This window comes from Centropristis striata, chromosome 11, assembly GCF_030273125.1.
Source record: "Centropristis striata isolate RG_2023a ecotype Rhode Island chromosome 11, C.striata_1.0, whole genome shotgun sequence".
In the NCBI taxonomy this organism is placed as follows: domain Eukaryota; kingdom Metazoa; phylum Chordata; class Actinopteri; order Perciformes; family Serranidae; genus Centropristis; species Centropristis striata.
This window is the reverse complement of record NC_081527.1, coordinates 16,185,018-16,208,151: the sequence shown is the minus strand read 5'-3', so window position 1 is coordinate 16,208,151 and position 23,134 is coordinate 16,185,018. Positions and strand designations below refer to the sequence as shown.

General features: G+C 40.6%; 1 protein-coding gene across 1 annotated transcript in view; it reads right to left on the bottom strand.

The window, feature by feature from the left end:
- The window catches only part of LOC131980003 (collagen alpha-5(IV) chain-like), a 30,579-nt gene extending 7,500 nt beyond the window's left edge, over positions 1–23,079 (bottom strand). The window contains exons 1-41 of the mRNA XM_059344123.1: positions 22,844–23,079; positions 21,022–21,075; positions 20,085–20,174; positions 19,824–19,868; positions 19,676–19,720; positions 19,517–19,579; positions 19,344–19,397; positions 19,168–19,194; positions 17,016–17,084; positions 16,757–16,819; positions 16,624–16,659; positions 16,148–16,192; positions 15,897–15,974; positions 15,265–15,318; positions 15,085–15,150; positions 13,789–13,830; positions 13,655–13,705; positions 13,517–13,558; positions 13,273–13,357; positions 13,127–13,162; positions 12,780–12,956; positions 12,178–12,267; positions 11,849–11,932; positions 11,619–11,689; positions 11,347–11,535; positions 11,060–11,231; positions 10,878–10,967; positions 10,657–10,764; positions 4,509–4,603; positions 3,755–3,905; positions 3,485–3,598; positions 3,089–3,253; positions 2,842–2,928; positions 2,371–2,514; positions 2,017–2,115; positions 1,831–1,929; positions 1,416–1,555; positions 1,114–1,240; positions 930–1,010; positions 611–709; positions 437–484 (exon numbers count right to left, since the gene is read on the bottom strand). Coding sequence (XP_059200106.1) covers positions 437–484; positions 611–709; positions 930–1,010; positions 1,114–1,240; positions 1,416–1,555; positions 1,831–1,929; positions 2,017–2,115; positions 2,371–2,514; positions 2,842–2,928; positions 3,089–3,253; positions 3,485–3,598; positions 3,755–3,905; positions 4,509–4,603; positions 10,657–10,764; positions 10,878–10,967; positions 11,060–11,231; positions 11,347–11,535; positions 11,619–11,689; positions 11,849–11,932; positions 12,178–12,267; positions 12,780–12,956; positions 13,127–13,162; positions 13,273–13,357; positions 13,517–13,558; positions 13,655–13,705; positions 13,789–13,830; positions 15,085–15,150; positions 15,265–15,318; positions 15,897–15,974; positions 16,148–16,192; positions 16,624–16,659; positions 16,757–16,819; positions 17,016–17,084; positions 19,168–19,194; positions 19,344–19,397; positions 19,517–19,579; positions 19,676–19,720; positions 19,824–19,868; positions 20,085–20,174; positions 21,022–21,075; positions 22,844–22,915 — 3,547 coding nt within the window. The 5' untranslated portion in view covers positions 22,916–23,079. The remainder of the gene's footprint in view (positions 1–436; positions 485–610; positions 710–929; positions 1,011–1,113; positions 1,241–1,415; positions 1,556–1,830; positions 1,930–2,016; positions 2,116–2,370; positions 2,515–2,841; positions 2,929–3,088; positions 3,254–3,484; positions 3,599–3,754; positions 3,906–4,508; positions 4,604–10,656; positions 10,765–10,877; positions 10,968–11,059; positions 11,232–11,346; positions 11,536–11,618; positions 11,690–11,848; positions 11,933–12,177; positions 12,268–12,779; positions 12,957–13,126; positions 13,163–13,272; positions 13,358–13,516; positions 13,559–13,654; positions 13,706–13,788; positions 13,831–15,084; positions 15,151–15,264; positions 15,319–15,896; positions 15,975–16,147; positions 16,193–16,623; positions 16,660–16,756; positions 16,820–17,015; positions 17,085–19,167; positions 19,195–19,343; positions 19,398–19,516; positions 19,580–19,675; positions 19,721–19,823; positions 19,869–20,084; positions 20,175–21,021; positions 21,076–22,843) is intronic.
- Positions 23,080–23,134: the final 55 nt, after the last annotated feature.

Below are 23,134 nucleotides of genomic sequence, written 5' to 3'. Positions count from 1 at the left end.
GAAGAAAGCAAAGTCTAAGCAAGAAAAACCCCAAATACCCGATAATTATAGGTAAAATGTGTTCTGTTAAGTGATTCTTTACATACTAATCATGTTTATTTTGTTGCAAAGTATACCAATGAAACTATGATTTGAACTTTTTATACAGATCTGATCTTGCTTCCAAACTTTTGGCCTGTTGTGTATAGTGTATATGATGATGTATACAGTAAGAAAATAAGAGCGTGTTTCTAGATCAGTGCATTCACGTCTTTCACCAAATGCATACAACTTTCAAAGGAAAGTCAGACATTTTTGATAAAAAAAATTAATTAATAAAAAATGCAAAAAAATGCCAAATGGGTCTAGTATGATATATCTCTGTTTTTGCTTATAGATACAAGTGGCATATTTGTAATAGTCACGAAAAGGATGATGTCATTTACCTGAGACTCACCTTGTTGACCTGTGTCACCCCGCCTACCAGGTACCCCTCCTATTATGTCTACAGAGGAGAGGAGGAGGAATAGGTGATTTTTTGCTGCATCCATGGATTTAAAATTTTTATGCTATATTTTTACACAATGCACAATATACAGTACATGATTTTTCATGCCGGATATTCTCTTACTAGTGTCTCCTTTCTGCCCTGGTGGTCCAGGGATCCCATCCTGTCCCTGGTTGCCTTTAGGACCAGCATAACCATTTACACCTGGCCAACCTGGGTCACCTGGGGCAAACAGAACGAACAAGGCCAAGGTTTACTTTAAAATATAATACGAATTAAATAAACCAGTGAAATACATTCGAGTTCCTTGCCTTACAAAAGGGACTTCAGTAAAGGTTACAGTGTATGCATCACTTTTATAATGTATGATTCATTTATTTAGTGAAATTAAGGTTTTCTTTTATGGTATAGTATTAAGAAAAAGTGCTTCAAAGGACTTTACCTGGTGGTCCATTGGGTCCTAGCAGTCCTTTGCTTCCTGGTGGCCCATCTGAACCTTTAGGCCCTTGATATCCTGGTGAACCTGAAATAGCAGGGTAAGTATAGGAGAGGGGTGGGAGGTCAAACAAGTGTCAGCAAAACATACAATAATTAGAAACTGCCTTATTTTCGTGATCAGTAGTAACCATTTTGTCCAACAGGTCCGGGGTTTCCCTTGGCTCCACGGTTTCCTGCTAAACCAGGAGGTCCAATATAACCAGGTTCACCTTTCTGGCCCTTCATTACATGAGTACTGGTTAATCCTGGTTCACCCTGACAAAAGGGAGAACAATAACAACAAAAAGAGAAAGATAAATCATCATTATTTAAAAATTATCACATATGTTGTTGTTTAAAAAAAAAAAAAATCTATACACAGTTTAGTATTTTACTAGGTTGTAATCTGCTCTGCTGCCTCAGTGACAAAGACTTTTTATATCATCGGTACCTTTTGTCCTACTGGTCCAGGTGATCCATATCCATAGTAATTTGGCTCTCCATTAACTCCTTTGTTTCCAGTTGGACCTGGTGCTCCATTTGGACCTGGCACTCCAGGGATTCCTTCATCTCCCCTACTTCCCTTTGGGCCTATGAGGGTTAAATAGAACAATTATTCTAAGAAGCATTCACTAAACCTTGACACCTACAGATGTAGAACTACACAGGGTACAGTTACATCATTCAAAAAATGACTTTATACCTATATTGTGACTCTTTAATATTTTAAGTCAAACTGTAGATTGGTTGTAAATCTGTAATTGAAGAGCTATTTAATAGTACTGCACTTTAATTTATGAGATTAAAGAAGTGAATTTGTACAAAAGCAATCAGTGTGTATGTTTAAACTATTTTTTAGGTTTTACCTGGAGGTCCTCTGACTCCTGGGTCTCCTGGAGCGCCAGCAGGTCCTCGACTTCCTTCTAAGAGCACTGATCCATCAACACCTGGATCACCTGGAGGGCCTGGACAAAAATAGGCACACAGCACAGATGCAGTTTGATGCTGATTTGGACAGATTCATGATTCCAAAAGTGAAGCTAATTTCAAACCTCTTTGTCCAGAAGCCCCTGGTGCTCCATGTAACCCTGTTTGCCCTTTTGGTCCAATATTTCCAGTATCTCCATAGGCACCATTTAGACCAGGGTGACCTGACAGAGTACAGGTAGAGATAGAACATTATCACCATCTCATAGGTGATACTAAACATTATAACACTAAGACTTTCAAAGATTGCATTTATGACTTCACAGTTACTCTTGCAGTACGATGAAATGTCCTGTGGTAACGGAATCTAAAGTGAAGTTTAAAAAAACAATAATTAAAAAAAGGGAAAAAAATTTAAAATAAGTTTATGTTGTTGTGAAACAACTGTAAGCAATTGAATAATTTACTGTAAAGCTTACCTGGATTGCCAGGGTCCCCTTGGGACCCAAAAAATTCATTTGGTGGTGTAAGGCCTGGGGGACCCCTAGATCCTGGCTCGCCATTCATGCCTGGTGGACCCGGGGGACCCGGGGGACCTCTGGCTCCATCTGGGCCTTGGTCACCTGTAAACAGTCACAGATGTGTTAACGCCATCATAACTGTGAAACGCCGAATCGCCAAATCACCAGACATCATTTGAGATCTGATGGAAGATTTCTGCCAGCTTCTCAAAACTGGGGGCGTAGTGTCCACATTCTATAGACTATGGATAAGAACCTCATATGACCCCACCTCAAGAAATATAAACTATCCTTTTAATCGGGTAGTTGATATACATTGTACATTGATCAACTTGGCTGTGAAGGAGTGTGTGTGTGTGTGTGTGTGTGTGTGTGTGTGTGTGTGTGTGTGTGTGTGTGCGTGTGTGTGTGTGTGCAAGTGTGTGCTACCTATCTGGCCTGGTTGTCCTATAAGTCCAGGCAACCCATCTGGTCCATATCCTGGTAACCCGTCTGGTCCAGGGTCTCCTCTCAGTCCTGAAGAAATGTAAGTGGAGCATGTGAAAACAAGCTCAAAATAATATAATATGCTTGGCAGTGAATGCAAAAAATAAAACCTTCTCTTCTCATCTGTCATGTATTAAAAAAAAAATGTTATCAAATGAATATTTAAGCCAACAGAGAAACAATGCTATACCTGGTAGACCAGGCACACCGTTTTGTCCCTTGATCCCTTTCTGTCCAGGAAGCCCAAGTGAACCTGGCACTGATGGCCCAATGAAACCAGGTTCACCACGGATGCCAGCACGACCAAACCCTGGCAAACCTGGGTCCCCCTTCTCACCGGGGGAGCCATTAGGTCCTGGGAGAGTGGAGACAGAGAAGGAGAACAAAATTAAATTGGAAAATATAAACCATAAAGAGATGGTTAAGTATTTCATTTTAGGAATAAACTGTAAAAAAAATGTTGGACAGTGTTGAATTATGAGAAAGATAGTCCACAATTAATCAGCTTTTATCTTTCACCTTCTGAATTCATTATCCCTCTGGAGTTGACAGTTAAGTACGTCACATGACTTCGACATTCACTGACCTGATAGTCCTGGATAACCATCTGGTCCTTGTGGTCCCCTTGGTCCAGGCAAACCACCTTTACATGCATCTTTATTACCTGGTAGTCCTGGGGGCCCTACAGAACCTTTACTTCCTGTGTAACATAGAATAAGGCAGTCAATAGATGGATATGTGTTTTTTAAAATATTTTTTTGATTGCAAATGTGTCTGTTTGAATCATTATTATATCTTATGCCCTATTTCTTTCTGTCTGTGAGCTAGTTCTATATTTGATATATGAACACTGTACCCTTTTCTCCTAGAAAACCAGGATTGCCATTTAGTCCTGGGTTCCCAGGTAGGCCAGGGATCCCAGGCTCTCCTATAAACCCCTGTGTTCCATCGTCTCCTGGAGAACCCGGGGGTCCTGGGGGACCAGGATATCCAGGGCCACCATCACCCTGATGATCACAAATGTACAGCGCATTATTTATTTATTCATATTCACATATTTTAATATTCTTGCAGCATGGCATTGGTACATTGCCTTGCTATTTGTCATTCATCATGACTTTTTACTTTGCAGTAAAACACACAGAGAAACTAATATCTGCATAGGGGTCAGTGGGACTGTTCCTGCTGAAGAGTCTTAACATTGAACAAAAAATTAAATTCCTTTCAGGGTGAAACTTTTATTATTTTCCCTACACAAGTTAGAGCAGAAAAAAGCTGGAAAAAAGCTTTAGCCACTCCCAGCTGACATTGGGTGAGAGGCGAGGTACACCCTTGATAAGTCAACAGACTAATGCAGGGCTGACACATAGAGACAGATATCCTTTCACACTCTCATTCACATCTAGGGGCAATTAAGAGTCACCAATTAAACCTAAGCTGCATGTCTTTGAATGGTGGGAAGAAGCCAGAGGACCCGGAGAGAATCCATGCTGACATGGAGAGAACATGCAAACTCCACACAAGTGTAGCCCCATGACTTTATTCTGCACGGCTCTAAATAGAAGGTTCCAATAAAGCCCTCACTTTTTCTTTACACAGTACACACTGACCTTCAATCCTGCAGGACCAGGAAGGCCTTGTGAACCTGGTCGACCAGGAAAGCCCCTGCCTGGAAAGCCTGGAAGGCCTGGCTGCCCCTTGTCACCTGAACAACACACACAGACAACAGAAACATGAATGAGACATTAATTATATGTCTGGCTGTTGTCCATTCTCTAAAGGAGGTATCAAAAAAACGTCCAATGAGGAGTCACGTGACGCGGTGAAGCGGATGGCTGCCTAACCGAGCCCTGCTCCGCAGTGTCTATTATTTTTATCCGATATTCACGTTCTGAGTCGGCACATCTCCTTGAATTACAAGTCAGACTGTAGGCGATATACTTGGCTGCAATGTCGGGCACGCAAAAGAATACAAATCGACCAAACACAAGGCACGTTGCAGGGGGCCAAGCGAGTGCTAGCAAAGGCGCTAACGTCGGCTCACCAACGTGCCAGAATGAAGACAGCGACAAGCCGTCAGGAAACATAGCGGAGGACATTGCAAGCATTTTTTCAGTCCTGAAACATATTTCTGGTGAGATGCAAAGTCTGGGAGAAATACGCAAAGCAACGTCATCAATGGAAGAGAAACTATCAACTATCGTGGCGAGAATCAGCGACGTGGAAGGGAGACTTGGGTTCCTGGAGGAGGCAGAAACCGAGCGGAAGGCTAATCCGCTAGCCACTGGATCCGAGCTTGAAGCTCTTCGTGATAGGATAGACGACATGGAAGACTGGAGCAGGCGTAATAATCTGCGTTTTGTTGGCTTTCCCGAAGGCTGTGAAGCCGGGGACACAATCGCATTCCTGGAGAAATCGTTGCCTGACATGTTGGATATTACTAAACCGTCACGGGGCTGGTTTATTGAACGCGCACACAGACTCGGCCCCCGGACCTCGGCTGCCCGGAGCAACGTTAATGGTCGGACTTTGATTGCAAAGTTTATGCGGTCGGGGGACAGAGACCGCATCCTACGCGCATCCCAGGAGAAAGGCGAAATTCGGTGGGAAGGGAAACGAGTCATGATTTTCCCGGACTTCTCCAGGGGAACCGTAACCAAACGTGATGCCTTCAGGGAGTGCAAAAAGATGCTTCACCAACGCGGGGTGAAGTTTGCTCTACAGTACCCAGCCACGCTCAAAATCGACACAAAAGAGGGACCGCGCCGCTTCATGAACCCGAGGACAGCCATGGACTTCATCAGGAACGAGCTGCACTCGCCACCCGTAGAAGCTGACTGACCACTCATCTCTGTACAACGGATATGGCTTTCTTTTCCTTTACAACGTGAGGGACGGACAACTTTTGTTACAGGGGTATGATGATTGAACTGTTTCTCTTTTTTCTTTTTTCTTTTTTTACACCACTCAGCTCACCGGCCGTTTGTTTGATAACAAGGTAAAAACTCAGTCACACGTTAAAGGTGCCGCAGTTTTCATAAAAACACTGCTAATGGGCCTGGTTGGTCAGAGTTACTTTACTGACAGATCACGGACCTGAAGGGTTTTAAGATGCGCTGTGTTCAGAGTTTTGCACAGTTTTTATTTTCTAATGTAAGAGCTATGTGCTTAAAGTTATGTTCTTATAGAGCTCACCCAAGGTATATCACAGTCCTGGTACCACTGACCCATTTGTCCACACTTTACTACTATGTCTACGGTTGATAGTAATTTGCCCCTAGCCACATGGAATGTGAACGGTCTGGGGAACCCCAAAAAGAGGAATAAGGTACTTCACATTCTGAAATCGGTCAGATATGATATTGTGTTTCTACAGGAGTGTCACTTGTCTTTAAAAGATGCAAATAAATTGTGTAAAGGATGGGTGGGGAAGGTTTTTTGTAGTGCTGGCACAAGTCAAAGTAGAGGTGTCATTACTTTAGTAAATAAACATTTACAATTTAAATGCTTAAAGGAAATTAAGGACATAGAGGGGAGGATGCTTATTATCCTAGCTGATATACAGGGGAGAACATTGATATTAGCAAACACATATGCCCCAAACAATGATACCCCTGGATTCTTTGCCAATTTGGAATGTAAATTGATTGATATGGGCAGCTATCCAATCATATGGGCAGGGGACATGAACATGGTAATGGACGCAGTCCTTGACAGGAGTAGCCCCAGCAAAGCTAGACCACCTAAGTCGCTAAGTGTTGTTAAAAAATTGTGCTCTGCTCTTGGTCTCGTGGATGTATGGCGGCTGTTTAACCCTACTGGGAGGGATTATACATTTCTCTCAGCAATGCACGGTGTGTTCACCAGGATTGATTATTTCTTTATTTCTAAAGAAATGCTCCCATTTACAGTGTCGTGCATTATTGGGAACATATTAGTATCCGACCATGCCATGGTGTCGCTCAATTTGGTTCCTGCTGACAAAGTTAAAAAATCAACTAGATGGAGATTCAACTCATCTCTTCTGCAAGATGATGCCTTTAAAGCCATGTTGAAAACTCAAATTGACCTTTTTATTGATATAAATGTTCCCTCCTCCCCGTCAGCAGGTACAACTTGGGAAGCCTTCAAAGCTTTCATAAGGGGTCATGTAATTCAGTTTTCATCCCATAAGAAGAGACAAAATATGAGAGCAATGGCAGTTCTGGAGAAAAAAGTGAAAGAGGCTGAACAACAATTGAAGCAGAACTTCACCCCACAGAAATTGAGAGAGCTTACAAAACTGAAGTATGAGTATAATAATATACTTTCACAAAAGGTGGAATTTGGACTCTTCAGAGTCAGGCAAAAATACTTTGAATCTGGGGATAAGGTGGGGAAGCTATTAGCCCGCTATATCAAGCAACAAGAGTCCATGGCCACAATAACCGCTGTTCAATCAGAGGGAGGAGCTCTCTTGACAAAGTCAGCTGATATAAATGAAGCATTTAAAAAATTCTACATGAAATTGTATACATCATCTGCATCCGATACACAAGATGAAACTATTAAATTCTTGGAGGGGCTGGATCTCCCCACACTAAATTCTGATCAGCGTAATGGACTGGATGCCCCAATTACACCAGATGAAATATTGGAGGTCATTAGGACTTTAAAAGCAGGCAAAGCCCCAGGTCCTGACGGTCTCACTGCTGAGTTTATCAAATGTTTTCCAGAGGAGGTCACTCCACTTTTGCTGCAAATGTATAATGAAGCCTTTAGCCTGGGAAGACTGCCCCCTACCTTGTGTCAGGCCCTGATAACCCTTATATTAAAAAAAGGCAAGGATCCTACTGACTGTAAAAACTATCGTCCAATCTCTCTAATATCACTGGATATCAAAATACTCTCTAAAATACTCGCAAATCGCCTTAATAGAGTAATTTCCACACTTATACACCCTGACCAAGTAGGATTTATTTGCAATAGATTTGCTTCTGACAATATTCGGCGATTGATAAATGTAATGTGGACAGTCAGGAACAATGACTCACCAATAGCAACTGTTTCCCTTGACGCAGAAAAAGCTTTTGATTGTGTAGAATGGCGCTATCTTTTTCAGATGTTGGAGATTTTGGGCTTTGGGCAGACTTTTATGAAGTGGGTGAAACTATTATACAATGCACCTCAGGCAGCCGTTCAAACTAATGGAGTGGCCTCCTCTTATTTCAGACTCGGCCGCGGGACCCAGCAAGGTTCACCACTTTCTCCCCTATTATTTTGCCTAGCAATAGAACCCCTGGCTGCAGCAATCCGTAAGGGCACTGATATCCCTGGTATTACTATTGGAGGCTATACACATAAACTCCTGCTCTATGCTGATGATACTCCAGTCTTTATTACAAACCCAGACAGATCTGTTCCTGCTCTACTCCGAATTATAAAGGTATTCTCAAGCTTTTCTGGCTATCGGGTGAATTGGACAAAGTCGGAGGCCCTCCCCCTGACCTCATATTGCCCTAAATCGTTATTCCAAGCCGGCTCTTTCCAGTGGCCTCTTGAGGGAATTAAATACTTAGGAATACTTTTTCCCAGAAAACTCAGCGATATAGTGAAATGTAATTTGGAACCGCTCCTAGAAAAAATCAACACAGATATGCAGAGGTGGTCTCCGCTTTAACTCTCTCTGTGGGGCAAGGTCAATGTTATCAAGATGAACTGTGCTCCCAAAATAAATTATATTCTTCAGTCCCTTCCCTTGGATATCCCTACCAAGTACTTTAAACAATTTGATGTACTTTGTAAAAAGTTTTTTTGGAACGGCAAAAAACCTAGAATACATCTGAGAAAACTTCAAAAACCGATAGAAAAAGGTGGTTTGGGTCTTCCAAATATGCTGTTTTATTATTATGCCTTTAGCCTGAGACACCTGGCACACTGGGCGCTTCCCCCAGAAAGAGCTCCTCCATGGTACTCAATAGAACAGTCAATCTGCACATCGTTTCCCCCACTGTTGTTCTTGTCTGCCAGAATGCCACCAGACGCTCGATCTCATCCCATCATATCACATTTACAGGAAATCTGGAGGAGAATAGCTCGTATTACTAAAATAAACCCATATTTAGCTATGTCTTCTGGGATTTGGGACAATCCTAAACTCCTTATCGGCAAATCCTCAGTAATTTGGAAAGAGTGGGTGAATAAAGGGATTCTTACTCTGAGTCATTTATATGAAGGAGGCATACTTAAGTCTTTTGGCATCCTGGTTGAGCAGTTCGGTCTGTCCAATAATCAATTTTGGAGGTACCTTCAATTAAGACATCTCCTGGTTAGCATCTTTGGCTCACCACAAGCCTCTCCCCAGGGCCTGGACCTTTTAAATTCAGTCTTACGCATTGCAGAGGCAGGACACGAGGCTTCCCAGTTTTATTCTATGCTTTTAAACACTTCTGGCCATGATATCACCACAGCACTAAAAGCAACATGGGAAAAAGATTTGGGCGTCTCTATTGAAGAAAAGGAATGGGATAAAATTATTGGTATTACTAAACATGTCTCCAGAGATATCAGAATAAGATTAATACAGTTCAAGATTCTTCATCGATATTACTGGTACCCCAGCAGGTTATTTAGACTAGGGCTGAAAGACTCCTCAGATTGTTGGAGGTGTAACAGGCTGTTAGGGGACTTAGTTCATGCATTGTGGTCATGCCCAAAGGTACAGGCTTTTTGGACCAGGATTCATAATTATATCTCAGAGATAGCGGGGACGGACTACAAACTCTGTCCTGAACTCTACATACTAGGGAACCCTAAAGTTATCAGCCACATGGTAAAACCCCTAGCTAACTGGGTTCAGACGAGCTTCATGATTGGCAAACAGATAATAATGAGAAAGTGGAAAGATGCTACAGGCCCGCTATTTCAGGAATGGGTCTCAGAACTGGGTAAGGTGGCAGCATTTGAGAAAATATCGTACAGTCTGGTGAATGAGGTGGAGAAGTACAAGGAAAAATGGGGAAAGTTTTTGCAATTTCACTCATTACCGGTGACTTAACGGACGCTTTTCCAGACTCTTTGGTTTTGTTTCTCCTACCTTACTGTTGTTAAGTTGTATTCCATCTACCTGTGCCAACCTCTGTCTTGACAAATTATCTGTACTAGCATTATATGTATATGCATGTGTGACTGCATGTGTGTATATGAATGTATACTATTTTATTTTTAATCTATTCTGTTTTAGACCTATCACTTTTTCTCTCTTTTTTTTTTCTTTCTTTTTTTTGTACTATAGAGGTAGGATGAAGGTGGTGAGGGCGCTTCAGAAGTAATCACGTGGACATTATAATATGGACACTACTCTTTTATTGTGATTCCTCATATGCCAATGGTACAGTGGTTACCGGTCAGATCTCTATGCTGAAGTTTTACTTTGGACACACCAACGCTGCCTTGGGCTCCTTGTTTTGTTTTGTTTTGTTTTGTTTTGTTTTGTTTTGTTTTGTTTTGGTTTGGTTTGGTTTGTTGTGTTGTGTTGTTGTTGTTACTGTCGGGTCATCTGGCCCACAGCCTCCTTAATTTGTCATATGGTTGGAACTGTATTGGTTCGCTTTTGTTTGTCTTGTAAAACAAAATAAAAAATGTAAGTCTAAAAAAAACCAAAAAAAAAACGTCCAATGTAACTTCAACTATAATACAGTAATACACCTTGTGGAATCATTAATCTGTTATCTAAGCAGCCTTTTTCTTTTAGCTCAAGCTGAATAGCAAATGGATTACCTTTCAGTCCTGGGATCCCTGGCCTTCCAGGAAACGACACATCACCGCTTTCTCCTTTCTGTCCTTGAAAACCTGGTGTTCCTGGGAGACCTGGTTGTCCTGGATTACCTAGATGTTTGTTTGTTTACTATGAAAGACTCTTCCATCATCTGGTAACATAGAGGCCATCCACCCATCTATCAATTCATCCATCCGTCCATCTGTCATTCAGCCATGCTTACCTGGTCTTCCATGTGAACCAGGTTGACCTTTATATCCAGGTGGTCCAGGAAGTCCTATTGCATGGATGTGGCTAGGTTCGCCTTTCTGGCCTAACGATGAAGGAGAGAAGGAACAAAGGAATATTTCTATTGATCTACTTACAAACTTACAAATTGTATATCGGCCAGTTTTTTTTCTTAACCTGGGATTCCATGATGCCCTGGCAGGCCAGGTACCCCAACATCTCCTGGACTTCCTGGAAGTCCAGACAGCCCATATCCCACTGGCCCGGGGTAGCCAACTGGTCCGGGTCTGCCCAAAGGCCCTGGAGGACCTGGGAAACCACGATCTCCCCCTGCACCAGTGGAGGGATACTAGAGAGTGGACAGAGAATTTGAACCAATTACCACGAAAATTAAATTTTCTGTTGGCTGAGTTTTTTCTCATGGCTAAGAATTTAAGAACTTAAACATAAACATGTTGTCTCACCGAATCCCCCGGAGGCCCTTTATCTCCTTTGCGACCTCCTGACCCAGGATACCCAGGGAGACCATCTGCACCTGGCCTACCAGGCTGTCCTGGGTCGCCTTCCGCTCCCTTTGTCCCTGGAACTCTGTAGGAAGATGAGTCTCCCTTTTGTCCTGGTGGGCCTGGAAATCCCATGTCACCAACAGGACCCTTCAGATAATAACTAGTGTTTACAAATGTTTGTCTTAAAAAAAGCAACACAAAACAACAACAAATAAGACATGATTTCTTACTGGTCTTCCAGGTAAACCATCAAGTCCAGGGAAGCCTGAATCACCTTTAGCACCTGGTCCTTGGTTATACCCTGAGTGCCGGAAATATATTGAATATCTTTTCCAGTTTTAAACACTTCACACTTTCCAATATTATTAGTAAAACTTAAAAATCGACTTGAATGTAGAATAAGTACAGATTTAGAATTATTATTTTAGAATCTGTGTTTTCATGCAGTGAATGTTTTTACCAGGGACGCCAGGTGGGCCACGGGGACCCGGTGGTCCTAGGATTCCTGATCCAATACAGTCATAACAGGGTTCCCCCTTCTCTCCTGAATAATAAAAAAAATAACCAAGGGCATTTTATTAGTGAGTCACATTTCTGTTATGTTTTCCTCATTCTAATGTTTTCTCTTTTGAATCTCTCCAGTACCTTAAAGGGCTCCATAATCTGCTGTGTGGCAACAACTGCATGTTAGTCTGTCAACATAGCTTATTAATGAATGGTAATGAGCAGGTCAATAAGAAAAAAATGAAATGGTAACAATTCATCTCTAAATGACACTTTGTTTCCCACCTTTCATTCCATATGTCCCATCATATCCAAAAGGTCCAGGTGGACCCCTCATTCCCTTCGGTCCTGGGAGACCTTTGGTAATCCTATTAGCTACAAGCAATAGATACAATCAGTCCACTAGTTATGGTTTCACAGAATTGCTGCATTTATGCCAAATATCATTAGTTATAATCACATTTTTGTTGGTACTTGAGTAATAAAAATGATCAACTCATAAATATACACACCGTAACTGCAACAGTTTGAATTTGAACCCAACCTTGAACATCTTTCACCATGTAGTCTAGATGAATGTTGGCTCATTTGTTAAACACAAGGCTGCCATGATTTTCCAATTATGTAAAGGTAATGTTTGTGCACATTACTGTAAAAGAACTGCATCTCTGAAAAGATGCATAACAATCGCATATAGACATTCTTTAGCTCACTGCCACACCGTAGACACATTGAGACAAAAGACTTAAAAAATGAAAGGTTTACACACTGTAACTGAAAATATACAGTAAATCATAAATTATCAGTGAATCAAGCTATTTTAAAGCAAGTAGTACTATTAGCAGTTGTGGCAGAAGTTATAGTAGTTTAGATTAAATCCCACATACTTCTGTCTTCAGGAGGTCCAGGTGGGCCTGGATCCCCATGAGGCCCAGGATCACCATCATCCCCATCTGCACCTGGTAGTCCCGGATAAATATCCCCAGGCTCCCCAGGGTCCCCTTTGGGGCCTGGAAAGCCAATGAGACCACGTGGGCCTGGCACATAAACCCCAGAAGATTGGCCTGTGTAATATAAAGTGAGATGATAAACATTATATTTAGGAAAAAGAAAAACATACCTCCAGTATATACAGTACAGAGTGAGAGAGAGAGATAGAGAGAGAGAGAGAGAGAGAGAGAGAGAGAGAGAGAGAGAGAGAGAGAGAGAAAATTTTATAGGCTTCACTACAAACCTGGAGGTCCATCAGGCCCTGGAAATCCTACCACACCTAAAAAATAATAGTAACTTGTGTTATTTCTGTTTAGGCACAGACTCTTTTTTTTCCCATCCATCTCACTATGTTTCAATCTGCTAATTACATATGATATTTTCCTCTACCTGGACGCCCAGGGAGCCCAGGTGAGCCTGGGAAACCAGGGTCTCCAGGGTATCCTTTGAGTGGCTCAGTCACAGGCCCTAATATCTGTTAACAAAACCACAAGGGGCATGTTGGAATAATAAGAACAGCTGTTTTTACTAATGCCATATATAGCATGCTTTTAATCAATAATAATTTCTCATAACAACTTAAAAAAGCAATGGAAACTGGTTTCAAAACATCACAAAGGTCAGGGGTACTCACATCTCCAGGTGGACCAGGGGGGCCTCTATCTCCCTTTTCACTCTAAACATTAAAGTATACAATCAAAGAATGAGGATACAAAGCATAACAGCTTACTGAAAGACTGATTATTGTTTCTGACACGAACAGATCACTAACCAATCCTGGTGCCCCTGGATATCCTGGTTCACCTCTGGGGCCAGGCCGCCCCTAAAGAAAAGTTTGTTGTTTTTAAAAGTTACATACTTAGGATAAAATGATTACTCTTCACTCATAGCATTGTAGAACAGTACCCGTATTGATTGTCCAGGATCACCATCCTTCCCTGACTTCCCCTGTCAGGACAATCGAGGACAACAGTGAGGAGTTGTTTGGTTTAGCTTTCAATCAAAAAAAAAAGTTTACACACAGCCTCAAGCATCCTTTCATGCATGTAATTTTCAATTAAAGGGCAGTAATCATGAAATCAATCACAACAGTTAGGATTTAGGGGAGGCCTTAACTAAAAAACCCAAATGACAACAGTTTTGAGCCTGCAGCTGAGATGTCCCAGTTATCTTCATGTTAAAAAAGAAAAAAAAGAAAAATCTGGCTATATCTGGCTATGCGTAGCACAAAGAAATTCAGGTCAGGCTCAGATTTGAAAATTCTCAGTCATGTTGGGTGGCTTTGATGCAGTGATTCCTAAAAAATATCAGATACATTCAGATCCAATGAAGTCAAACTAACTGCAGCTAAGGACCGTGTTGGTCCCATTAGGGGTGCTCTCAATGTTTTGTTTTTTTTTAAATGCCAAGGCTTGGCAAAGCTGCACCCAGCTTAATGTGGAATCAGACTGAGATTTAGTCCCAAAATTTGAGCTTAACCCTCTTATTTGGCGCTATTGTAGCTTTTGTGTTTTAGAGTGGGCCTTCAGAGACAGAGCTATAAGGGGTAGTGGTAATACTGTGCACTGTTACTGGGACTGAGCAACAGAATTATGATGGAATGGTGTATATAGAATGATGATGGGGTTAAGATTACTTTCATTGTCCCCTATGGGAGAACATGTCCAATTAGGTCCATTACTGCTGCATCAAAATCAAACACAATTACACACGAGAAAATTACACACCTGCACACACAGCCAGAAAGCCATTCTCTCTAAAGCATTAATGACAAATAACACATCTTACGTTCCATACTTACAAGCAAAATCATTGGTGAAAATAATATTGGTGAATAATAAGAATAATTGGTGAAAAACTGCAGTTATCTGAGTACCTTTCAAGACTTTTGTCTATCATCCAGGATTTGCTAATAATACATAAAAAGGGTCTTCTTTATATTCTGTTCTATTCTTTTCTTTTCCTGTTTGGCAATGTGGCAAATCACATTGTATTTAATGCTACGTTACTGCCCTCTGCTGATCATCCTTTTTCTTACTATAAGATATGTAAGTAAAGTAATTAAACATATCTGTTTGGAGGGAGAAAGTCAAATAACACTGTAAATGTTTTGTTTTAGGACATCACGATAATATGTATGTACAATAAGAAAGGGAAGCATAAAGATGAGGGTGAATGGAATAATTGCATGTAGTAACTTACTTCTTGACCGTCCGGTCCTTTGTCTCCCTTTTGTCCTTTAGTGGAAATGTCATACCCAGGGTCTCCCTGACAACAGATTTAAAGAAAGACAGGGATCATAGGGATGGATATATGGCATTAACAAGACAGAGCAAACATCAGGCTGGATGTTTGAAGATCATTTTAAATATATATACTTACAAGTTGACCCTTGCAGCCTTTCTCCCCTCCATCTCCTTTGTCTCCTTTTTCACCCTGAATAAGACATAAACCTCCAGTTATGGTTGGTTACAATGACAACAGAAGTCTGTCTGTCCAACATTTTGGTCCAAAATAAACCAAGATATTTAAATGTGGTCAATTTGCAATACATTTGCTATGGACATGCATAGTCCCCTGAGGAGGAATACTAATATTTCCTCTTTATTTCCTCTAGTGCTACAATGAGGTCATCCCCACAAGAATGATCAAACTATGATTAAAAGATGAGAATCAAAATTACTAAGCACACTGAGAGGATAAGTCTTTGTCTGCTTCTTTCAAGTCACCATGTCAAAAGCATCCCTATCAACTGATCTTATCCTTTTCCCCTTTCAACTCCATGTAAATTAAAGAGAAATTAGTACTTTCATCCAGCTATTGTTTTGAAACCTGCTGTCCAGCAGTGCCTACAAAATGTAATGTTAAGAAGTGTCTCAAATGGACTTTATGGGTGCTGTCATTCAGGACAGTTTCAACCCATAAAAAAAGTATATTGCAATACTAGTGTTCATACAGGAAACCCCACTCTGTAGGAGATATTATTACTATTTGACCTCACTTTGTTACTGTACCTTTATTATGAGACTCCCTGTCAAAAACTCCTTGATCCGACCTGGTTGCCCTGGTGGTCCTGGTGGCCCAGTTCTCCCCTACATCAAACAAACAGAAGTTAACATAAACAAGAAAAAAACATAATGCACACACTGTATGTATGCCACAGAAATGGTCAGATATAAAGAAAAAAATGATGATGCATTGTTGTGCTATCAATGCAATGCTCTCCTCTTTTATATCATAACAGTATATTTAAAAAATAAATTACCTGTGGTCCACGGGGTCCTGGGAACCCTCCTATGCCTTCTTGACCCTGGAGGATGAGAAAGTAATTGTTTATATAAATAGTCAGGTCTTTCTCCAAAACTAAAAGTTTTCTCCCAGTTTGGTTGTGGTCAGGTTCCCACGTTTACCAAATACCCTATATCCCAGCACTGTGTGAATAGATAGTATCACATGAAGATGTTCACACTACATTACAAGATACTGCCTGCCTAACAACAGACACTGTGGAGACTAAAGCTAAAGCTTTCCTCAACAGCTAGGAAATGTTTTCACTTTCCCAGTTGGTGTGAACACGTCTATTGAGATAGATAATTTGAGAACCATGGCAAAACAAAAACCTTGCAGCTGCGGTTTTTCCTCCGTGCCACTTAGATGCTCAGTAAATACTCACACTCGTTATCACAGGTATAAGCTGTCACACACATATCCCAAATATTCATCAATATTTATTAGCGTTACCTTAGATCCTAGAGCACCAGGGCGGCCAAGAAACCCCTGTTTACAAAGAACACAGACAGTTATATCAAACAATTTTTCCAGAGTAATCTGTAGGAAACTGTACTCTGCAAGGCAACTGAAAAACTTTACTCACAACAGAGCCCCGTGGTCCGGGGTCCCCTGGTAGTCCATGCTCTCCAGGGAAACCTGGATTTCCCTGAAATGCAATCAAAATTTCCTCTTAATATTAATATAAATGTAGGAAAAAATTTAATCTAGTACTACTTTTTATATCTTTATTTTTATGGGAAATGTCTTTAACTGTAATGTAAAATCATTCACAAACAGAACTCTATTATCATTATTATTATTATTATTATTATTATTATTATTAAGTCAATTTAAAGAGTTACCGGCTCTCCGTCCCTCCCAGGTGGCCCTGGTGGGCCTGGTATTGCATATAGTGACACCAATGATTCACCCTGGGAAATAGAGCAGGTAAGTTTATCTCGCATTAGTCAGAATTTAGTGTTTAAATACCAGATAATTAAAGTTATGTAGTAATACTGCATGGGAGATGTAATAACACTTCATAGTTGCATATTGTTACTCTAGTTCACAGCTGGGCTCTGCAGCCCTCATCACTCATCTTTATGTATCTGTTCACTTGACATGCATGCCTGTGCTTAGAATAAGAATGAGGGGTTGCCTCTATGAAACAACCGCATAAACCCTTACCTCTCATAACCAATTTAGCAACTAGTGCTTATACAACAAGGGTAACAAATGACAACTTCTTTCAAACAGGCTTTTCCTTCTAAAGGGTTTCAACAGGCATAAGAAGCTCAGCTAGTTAAAAGCATCCACTGCCATGACAACACTGCATTAGAAGCATAAATGCTGACAAGTGGACTCTCAATCACACTCACGAGTACAAAGAACAAGACTGAGTGTCTTTGAACACTTGCTTCCAAGTAATGTTTATTCTGCCAGGATTTGTTCACCAGTATTCAAGGTACAGTATGATTGATTACTGATTACTTTTGACTGCAAGAATATCATCATTCAGGTAAAACATCCAAGAAATTCCCAGGCCCAGGAGAAGAACGATTTGAACGATGTGTCTACACAGTGAAAATGTGTAAAGATTAGGGAGAAGCTTAATGTACTTGTATGCTTATCCCTGGCACACAGAACTGAAGAATATCCTGCAGCTTGAAATCACAAATGTGGAAGATTATCCAGCAAGACAAACTGATTTACTTGGAGGACATGCACCTGTCTGTATTTTACTTTGGGAACCACAGAAAAAGCAACATCTGGTCTTTCATGGTAAACTCGATGAATCTTGTTCCTTCAGACTAAACACGTGGAGTGGTTTCTTCCTGTGTGTACAGTAGGTGCAGATTTTGAGATGTCTCATTCACATCGTGTTCTGTATTTTCCAAGCAGCAGGGGTAGTATCCCGGTAATAGCAGATTGTCCATCCACCATGTTAGACCACAGCAGTGTCACCACTACTGGGAGAACTGTACCAGATGGCAAGTTGTCAGCTGTTGGGCCATCGCTAGCATGTGGTCATATGTCTCTGTAACAATCACTGCTGCCAGTCTGTCCCAGCTGGGCAGATCCCACCAGTAGGGGTCATAGTCAAAACTGAAAAAGTGGCAGAGTGCAGTCTTTTGACACCGTAGACTTTATAAATAATGGACGTAGTCACCGTGACGTCACCCATTAGTTTGTGGACTGCCCGTTTGGCGTTACACTCGTCGCCATCTTGTATTCGGAAACAGGGAGCAGACCATATTTGGACTGTGGAGGAGCGAGAGGGTTCTAAAGACACTGCACTACAAACCGCTCTACACTGGCAACCTGTCAATCAAAGGTAGACACGCCCCAAATCATACGATTTTTTATCTTCTATTTTCTTCTAAATGGGACCATGATTTGCACACTTAACATCATATTGTCTTGAAGAAGATTTTTACTAGCAATTGAAACCATAGTGTTGTCCTTTTTGTACTGGAATGGATGGGACCCAAATACTTCTGCAAACTCCTCTTGGAGTTTTGCAAATAGTGCAAAGTTCAATGCAATCTATACTGTAAATGTACACTCCAGTTATAATGCTCACAAGAAAACTTACTTTCTGATGTAGCAGATCTATAATGTATAGGCCTACTCTTAACATTTTTGCTGTCATTTTTCTGAATGCAAATCAACATGAACAGTTTTTGTTCTGAAAATTTGATTTGAGAATAAAAACATTTTCTGCTGCAAAATAAAAGCAGAAAGCTGGACTTGATAGAATGAACAAAACAAAGAAAAATCTTTAAACAAGTTATTGGTCTCACAAGGACCAGGTACAAAATGAGCTCGGGGAGCTCGGGGAGGCAGAAAGGGCGCCTGCTTGTGCAGCGTCATGTTTATCTTGGTGCATCAAGATCCTGCTAATAAACTTCTTCAAAGGCAGTAATTGCTGAGCAATTATGCAGCTTCACTTTTCCTAAATACAAAAAGGCACTTAACAACTGACTGTGGGTGGCACAATATACACTTTATTACCTTAGGTCCAGGCAGGCCAGGTGGACCCTGTAAAGTAAAGACAAAGCAAATTTCAGACAGTAAACAAATCATTGATGGTTAATTTAAACGACAGCGCTAAACAAAAGATGAAGTTGGAGAGAAGTGTAACACATAAGAACACTGACATAATATATAACATGACCTAAATAACTTACTGCATAACCATCAATGCCAGAAGCCCCGGGAATACCAGGGAATCCATCTTCTCCCTAAAAGTAATTAAAATAAAGTGGTTCATGTGTGATTGAAAGCTCTCTACTCAATGCTCTAAAACTATTGCATGACAAACATGCTACCATAGCACTGTTAATATGTAATATTTTCATACATCTGTTCCATTGCAGCCGTGGGCCCCTGAGGGTCCTGGAGGCCCCTGTAAACCTGGAACACCCTTCAAGAGAATATGAGCAGAAGTTAAAAAAGTCTATATACAGATACAGAAACATGCACTTACACAATACATAAATCAGGGAGTAAGATAGCTCACCGGTAAACCATGAGACCCAGCAAATCCTTCTTTGCCATCAGATCCCTGTAATGACAGCAAAAAAACATATAAGTCTATCCAAACATAACTAAAATTTTACACTCTGAGAAACGAACAGACACAAGCTTGGACAACACAGTTATGTTACCGGATCGCCTTTTGGTCCTGCAGGTCCATCGGGCCCAGTGTTGCCCTGTCAAAGATAGCAACCTATAATTAATCTTAGTGATCTGGTAAGATGCAGTATAAGCACAACTAAAAGTGATGTCTAGGTACACAAGGAGAACGTGTAATTCATCACAGACTGTACACAATGTGAGTCAAGGTTGACCTCTGACAACAGTATTGGATTTGGAGATGTAGAGAATACAAGAGTGAAGGAGCCACAAGAGCGAGGCTGAAGTTTTACCTTTGGTCCCGAAGGCCCAGGATGACCATCTCTTCCTGGATGGCCCTCTGACCCTGGGGGACCTAGAAGTCCTGGAAAACCTTTGTCTCCCTGTAATTGAAGGATAGAGAAAAAGGGACAAGGGAAAAGACAGTCCACAAACGACTCAAAACACAAATAGAAATTTCACTTTTACATATATGCATTTGACAATAATAATTCAGAGTTTCCCTGGATCTTGGATACTATGAGATTGATGCCTGACAAATAAAATATCTGCATGTCAGCTACAAAGTCCAGTGACCATGTATATTTATGCTTACATTGATTACTTTGATTTACAGATGTAAACTCATCATTTTTTGCGTTTTTTAGCTGATCATGGTTGAAAATATAACAAAGTTATGCTTAAACGCTTTGCCATGAATTTCAAATATACAGTCTATAGTCACAGGAGTTTTTTGCAGACCAATGCTGAGGCTGAACTGTTTAGACTAAAGAGGTGTCATGTATTTTGCTCTCTCTGCTTGGAGCTCACTGCAAGTTGATTTAAATTGAAACAGCTGGTCTCTCTTGACAAGGCTGAAATAAGTATGAAGGATGTTGGAACACATTTAAGAAGAAGCTATTTATGCACTTCACCTAATCTGACTTGGGTAGCACTGTACAACTGCACCTGGAGCGTTTTGATTTTGATAGCATTGGTGAGGCCTGACAGTACTGGTCCTCTGCCGTCTGTTTCAAAAGCTTTTTAAAAAAAAAAAAATAAGTGAGAACTGCTCCAAAAATGTTAAATGAATGACACTGAGCTAGCACAGTAGATGTACTTGATCTTTTATGTAATGTACTTAAATCATAGCTGCGAATGCAGTAACTGTGACAAGAAGCTGAAACAAACGTCATAGTGCACCCCAGCACTGTGAATTTGATAAGTGTTTTAAACAGACGATCCACTCACCCTGCTGCCTTTTACTCCTTCACAGTGGCACCTTGATTTTCCATTGCACAAACACTGAAAATAAACAGCAACATTGTTCAATATGAGTTTTGTAAATGGAAAACAACATCAAATTAATTTGATCTTATATCTATTTATAAAGCAGTGGTTCTTTGAAGAATACCATGCCCATACCACTCTAATTCAATTTTCTATCTGTCAACCGCTAACCATATTGCAGAAACTGTTTACAAATCAAGTCAAGCTGAATGTGAGCTATATAAGTAATTTCACCTGAATCTCAACAGTCTTTCTAGTGTGAAATCACTCCTGTTTTCTTTCTTGTTCTATTAAATTCATTTAGTATCTAATACAACAACCCACAGTCATTTAACGCCCACTAGCAGCTCTATGCCCCCAGAAGGATCCAACCCCACACCTTGAGAACCACTAGGCAGCAGATGAGTTTTCCAAATTGATGCACAATCAATTACAATTTTCACAAACATTATGTGTATCACACAGTGAGAGAGTTTACTTTGTGAGGATTTGGGAAGGATTAATGAAAGTAATTTGCCAAAACAACATTCATAACTCTCAGCTGCTGAGGGCTAACATCTCTTGTGGCCCTGTACAACACAGAGACCTCTAATGTGAAGGCTGTAAATTACTGCTTATCAGCAGAAAAAAGGTTCAGTGAAGCTAACAGACTAAGAATATGGAGCTAGCTACAGCAATAAAATAAAGTATAATGCACAGTGGTTTGAAGGCTAAGTAACAGGTCAGCTGTAGGTTATAAGCTATTGATATAATGAACCATTATCCATATAGCCTTGTGGAGATCCAGCCATTTACCAGAGTACACTGCTCATAGATAAAAATGGGGGAATGCTGGGTCTGAAACTGTTTCTCCTACACCTTTAAATTGGCTCATTAGTTCCCTTTTACTGTAATGAATTAATTAATTATTTCCTTGTGAGCATTAAATTATCATAAGGATGAGAATAATTGGACATTAGTATCTATGTCATATAAGGCTGGGAGATGACTTTGGTCTTGGCTATAACGTTAGTGATGTGTACAATGCTCATAGAAAAAAGTATGTTTACTAATATATAAATATTTCTTTCAGTCTAATGCTTGATGCCTGTTTTTGCTTATTTTCCTTCCATCGTATCCTGTTCCCCTTTTCCATGACCTTCCATAAAAAGGCCCACCAACAGTGGGGTGACGTGAATACTGTACACAACCAAGGAAAATGAGCAAACAGACTGCAGAAAACCTGCATCACTTCAGGATACAAGATGTTTGAAGTGAAGCACAGGCGCTACAGTTACAAACACACTGCAGCGTTGTATATCAGAGTGAAAACTGTGAAGAATGAATGGTAGTAACATTGTAAACAACAGGAAACAGAACGAGGCTGTTCTTCTTTAAACAGACTTTTGTGTTGGAGAGTTTCACTACGAGAAAGGTATAGTAATGCTAAAAATCATTAATAATTATCTTCTATCTAAAAAATTGCTTAAAGGGGCAAGTTGACACAGCTGTGATAAAAGCTGGGTGGTAAAGACAAAGTTTTTCTTGCTCACAAATCAACCATTGTAGCTCAGGAACTAACACAAACTCTGCAGTCTAATAGGAAAGATATAAAAGCAACAGTATGATCCTGACAGGTTTACAAATAAGACTGCATCCCTAGTGTACACAGTATAAAATAAAAGCAAAATTGAAAAAACAGCCAGCAGTGTTTTTGTTTCAATACTTGTCCACATAGGTGGACATAAATCAAATCAGGTTTTTCTACAGTGCTATATCTGTAAGGAAAAATTAAATATCTTACATTTTTGGCCTCAGTGCCCATCAGCATCACAACAAACAGGATCAGAGGAACTTCAAACACCAGCCTTCCCATGGCTCCAGGAGTAATCACAGACACCCCAAGGGGTGATAAATGTCTTTTCTAGCGTCCTCCTCAGCAACTACCCTTCACATTACACCCATCCTCTGCTGTACTATGGGTGATGTTAGGTCACGGCTTCAGTTAAATTAAAGTTCTCTGTCTTGATAGACGGGACAGCCCAGAGAAGTTGTTAAACTTGATCCTGAAGAGGGAGGCGGTCTGAACTTACTG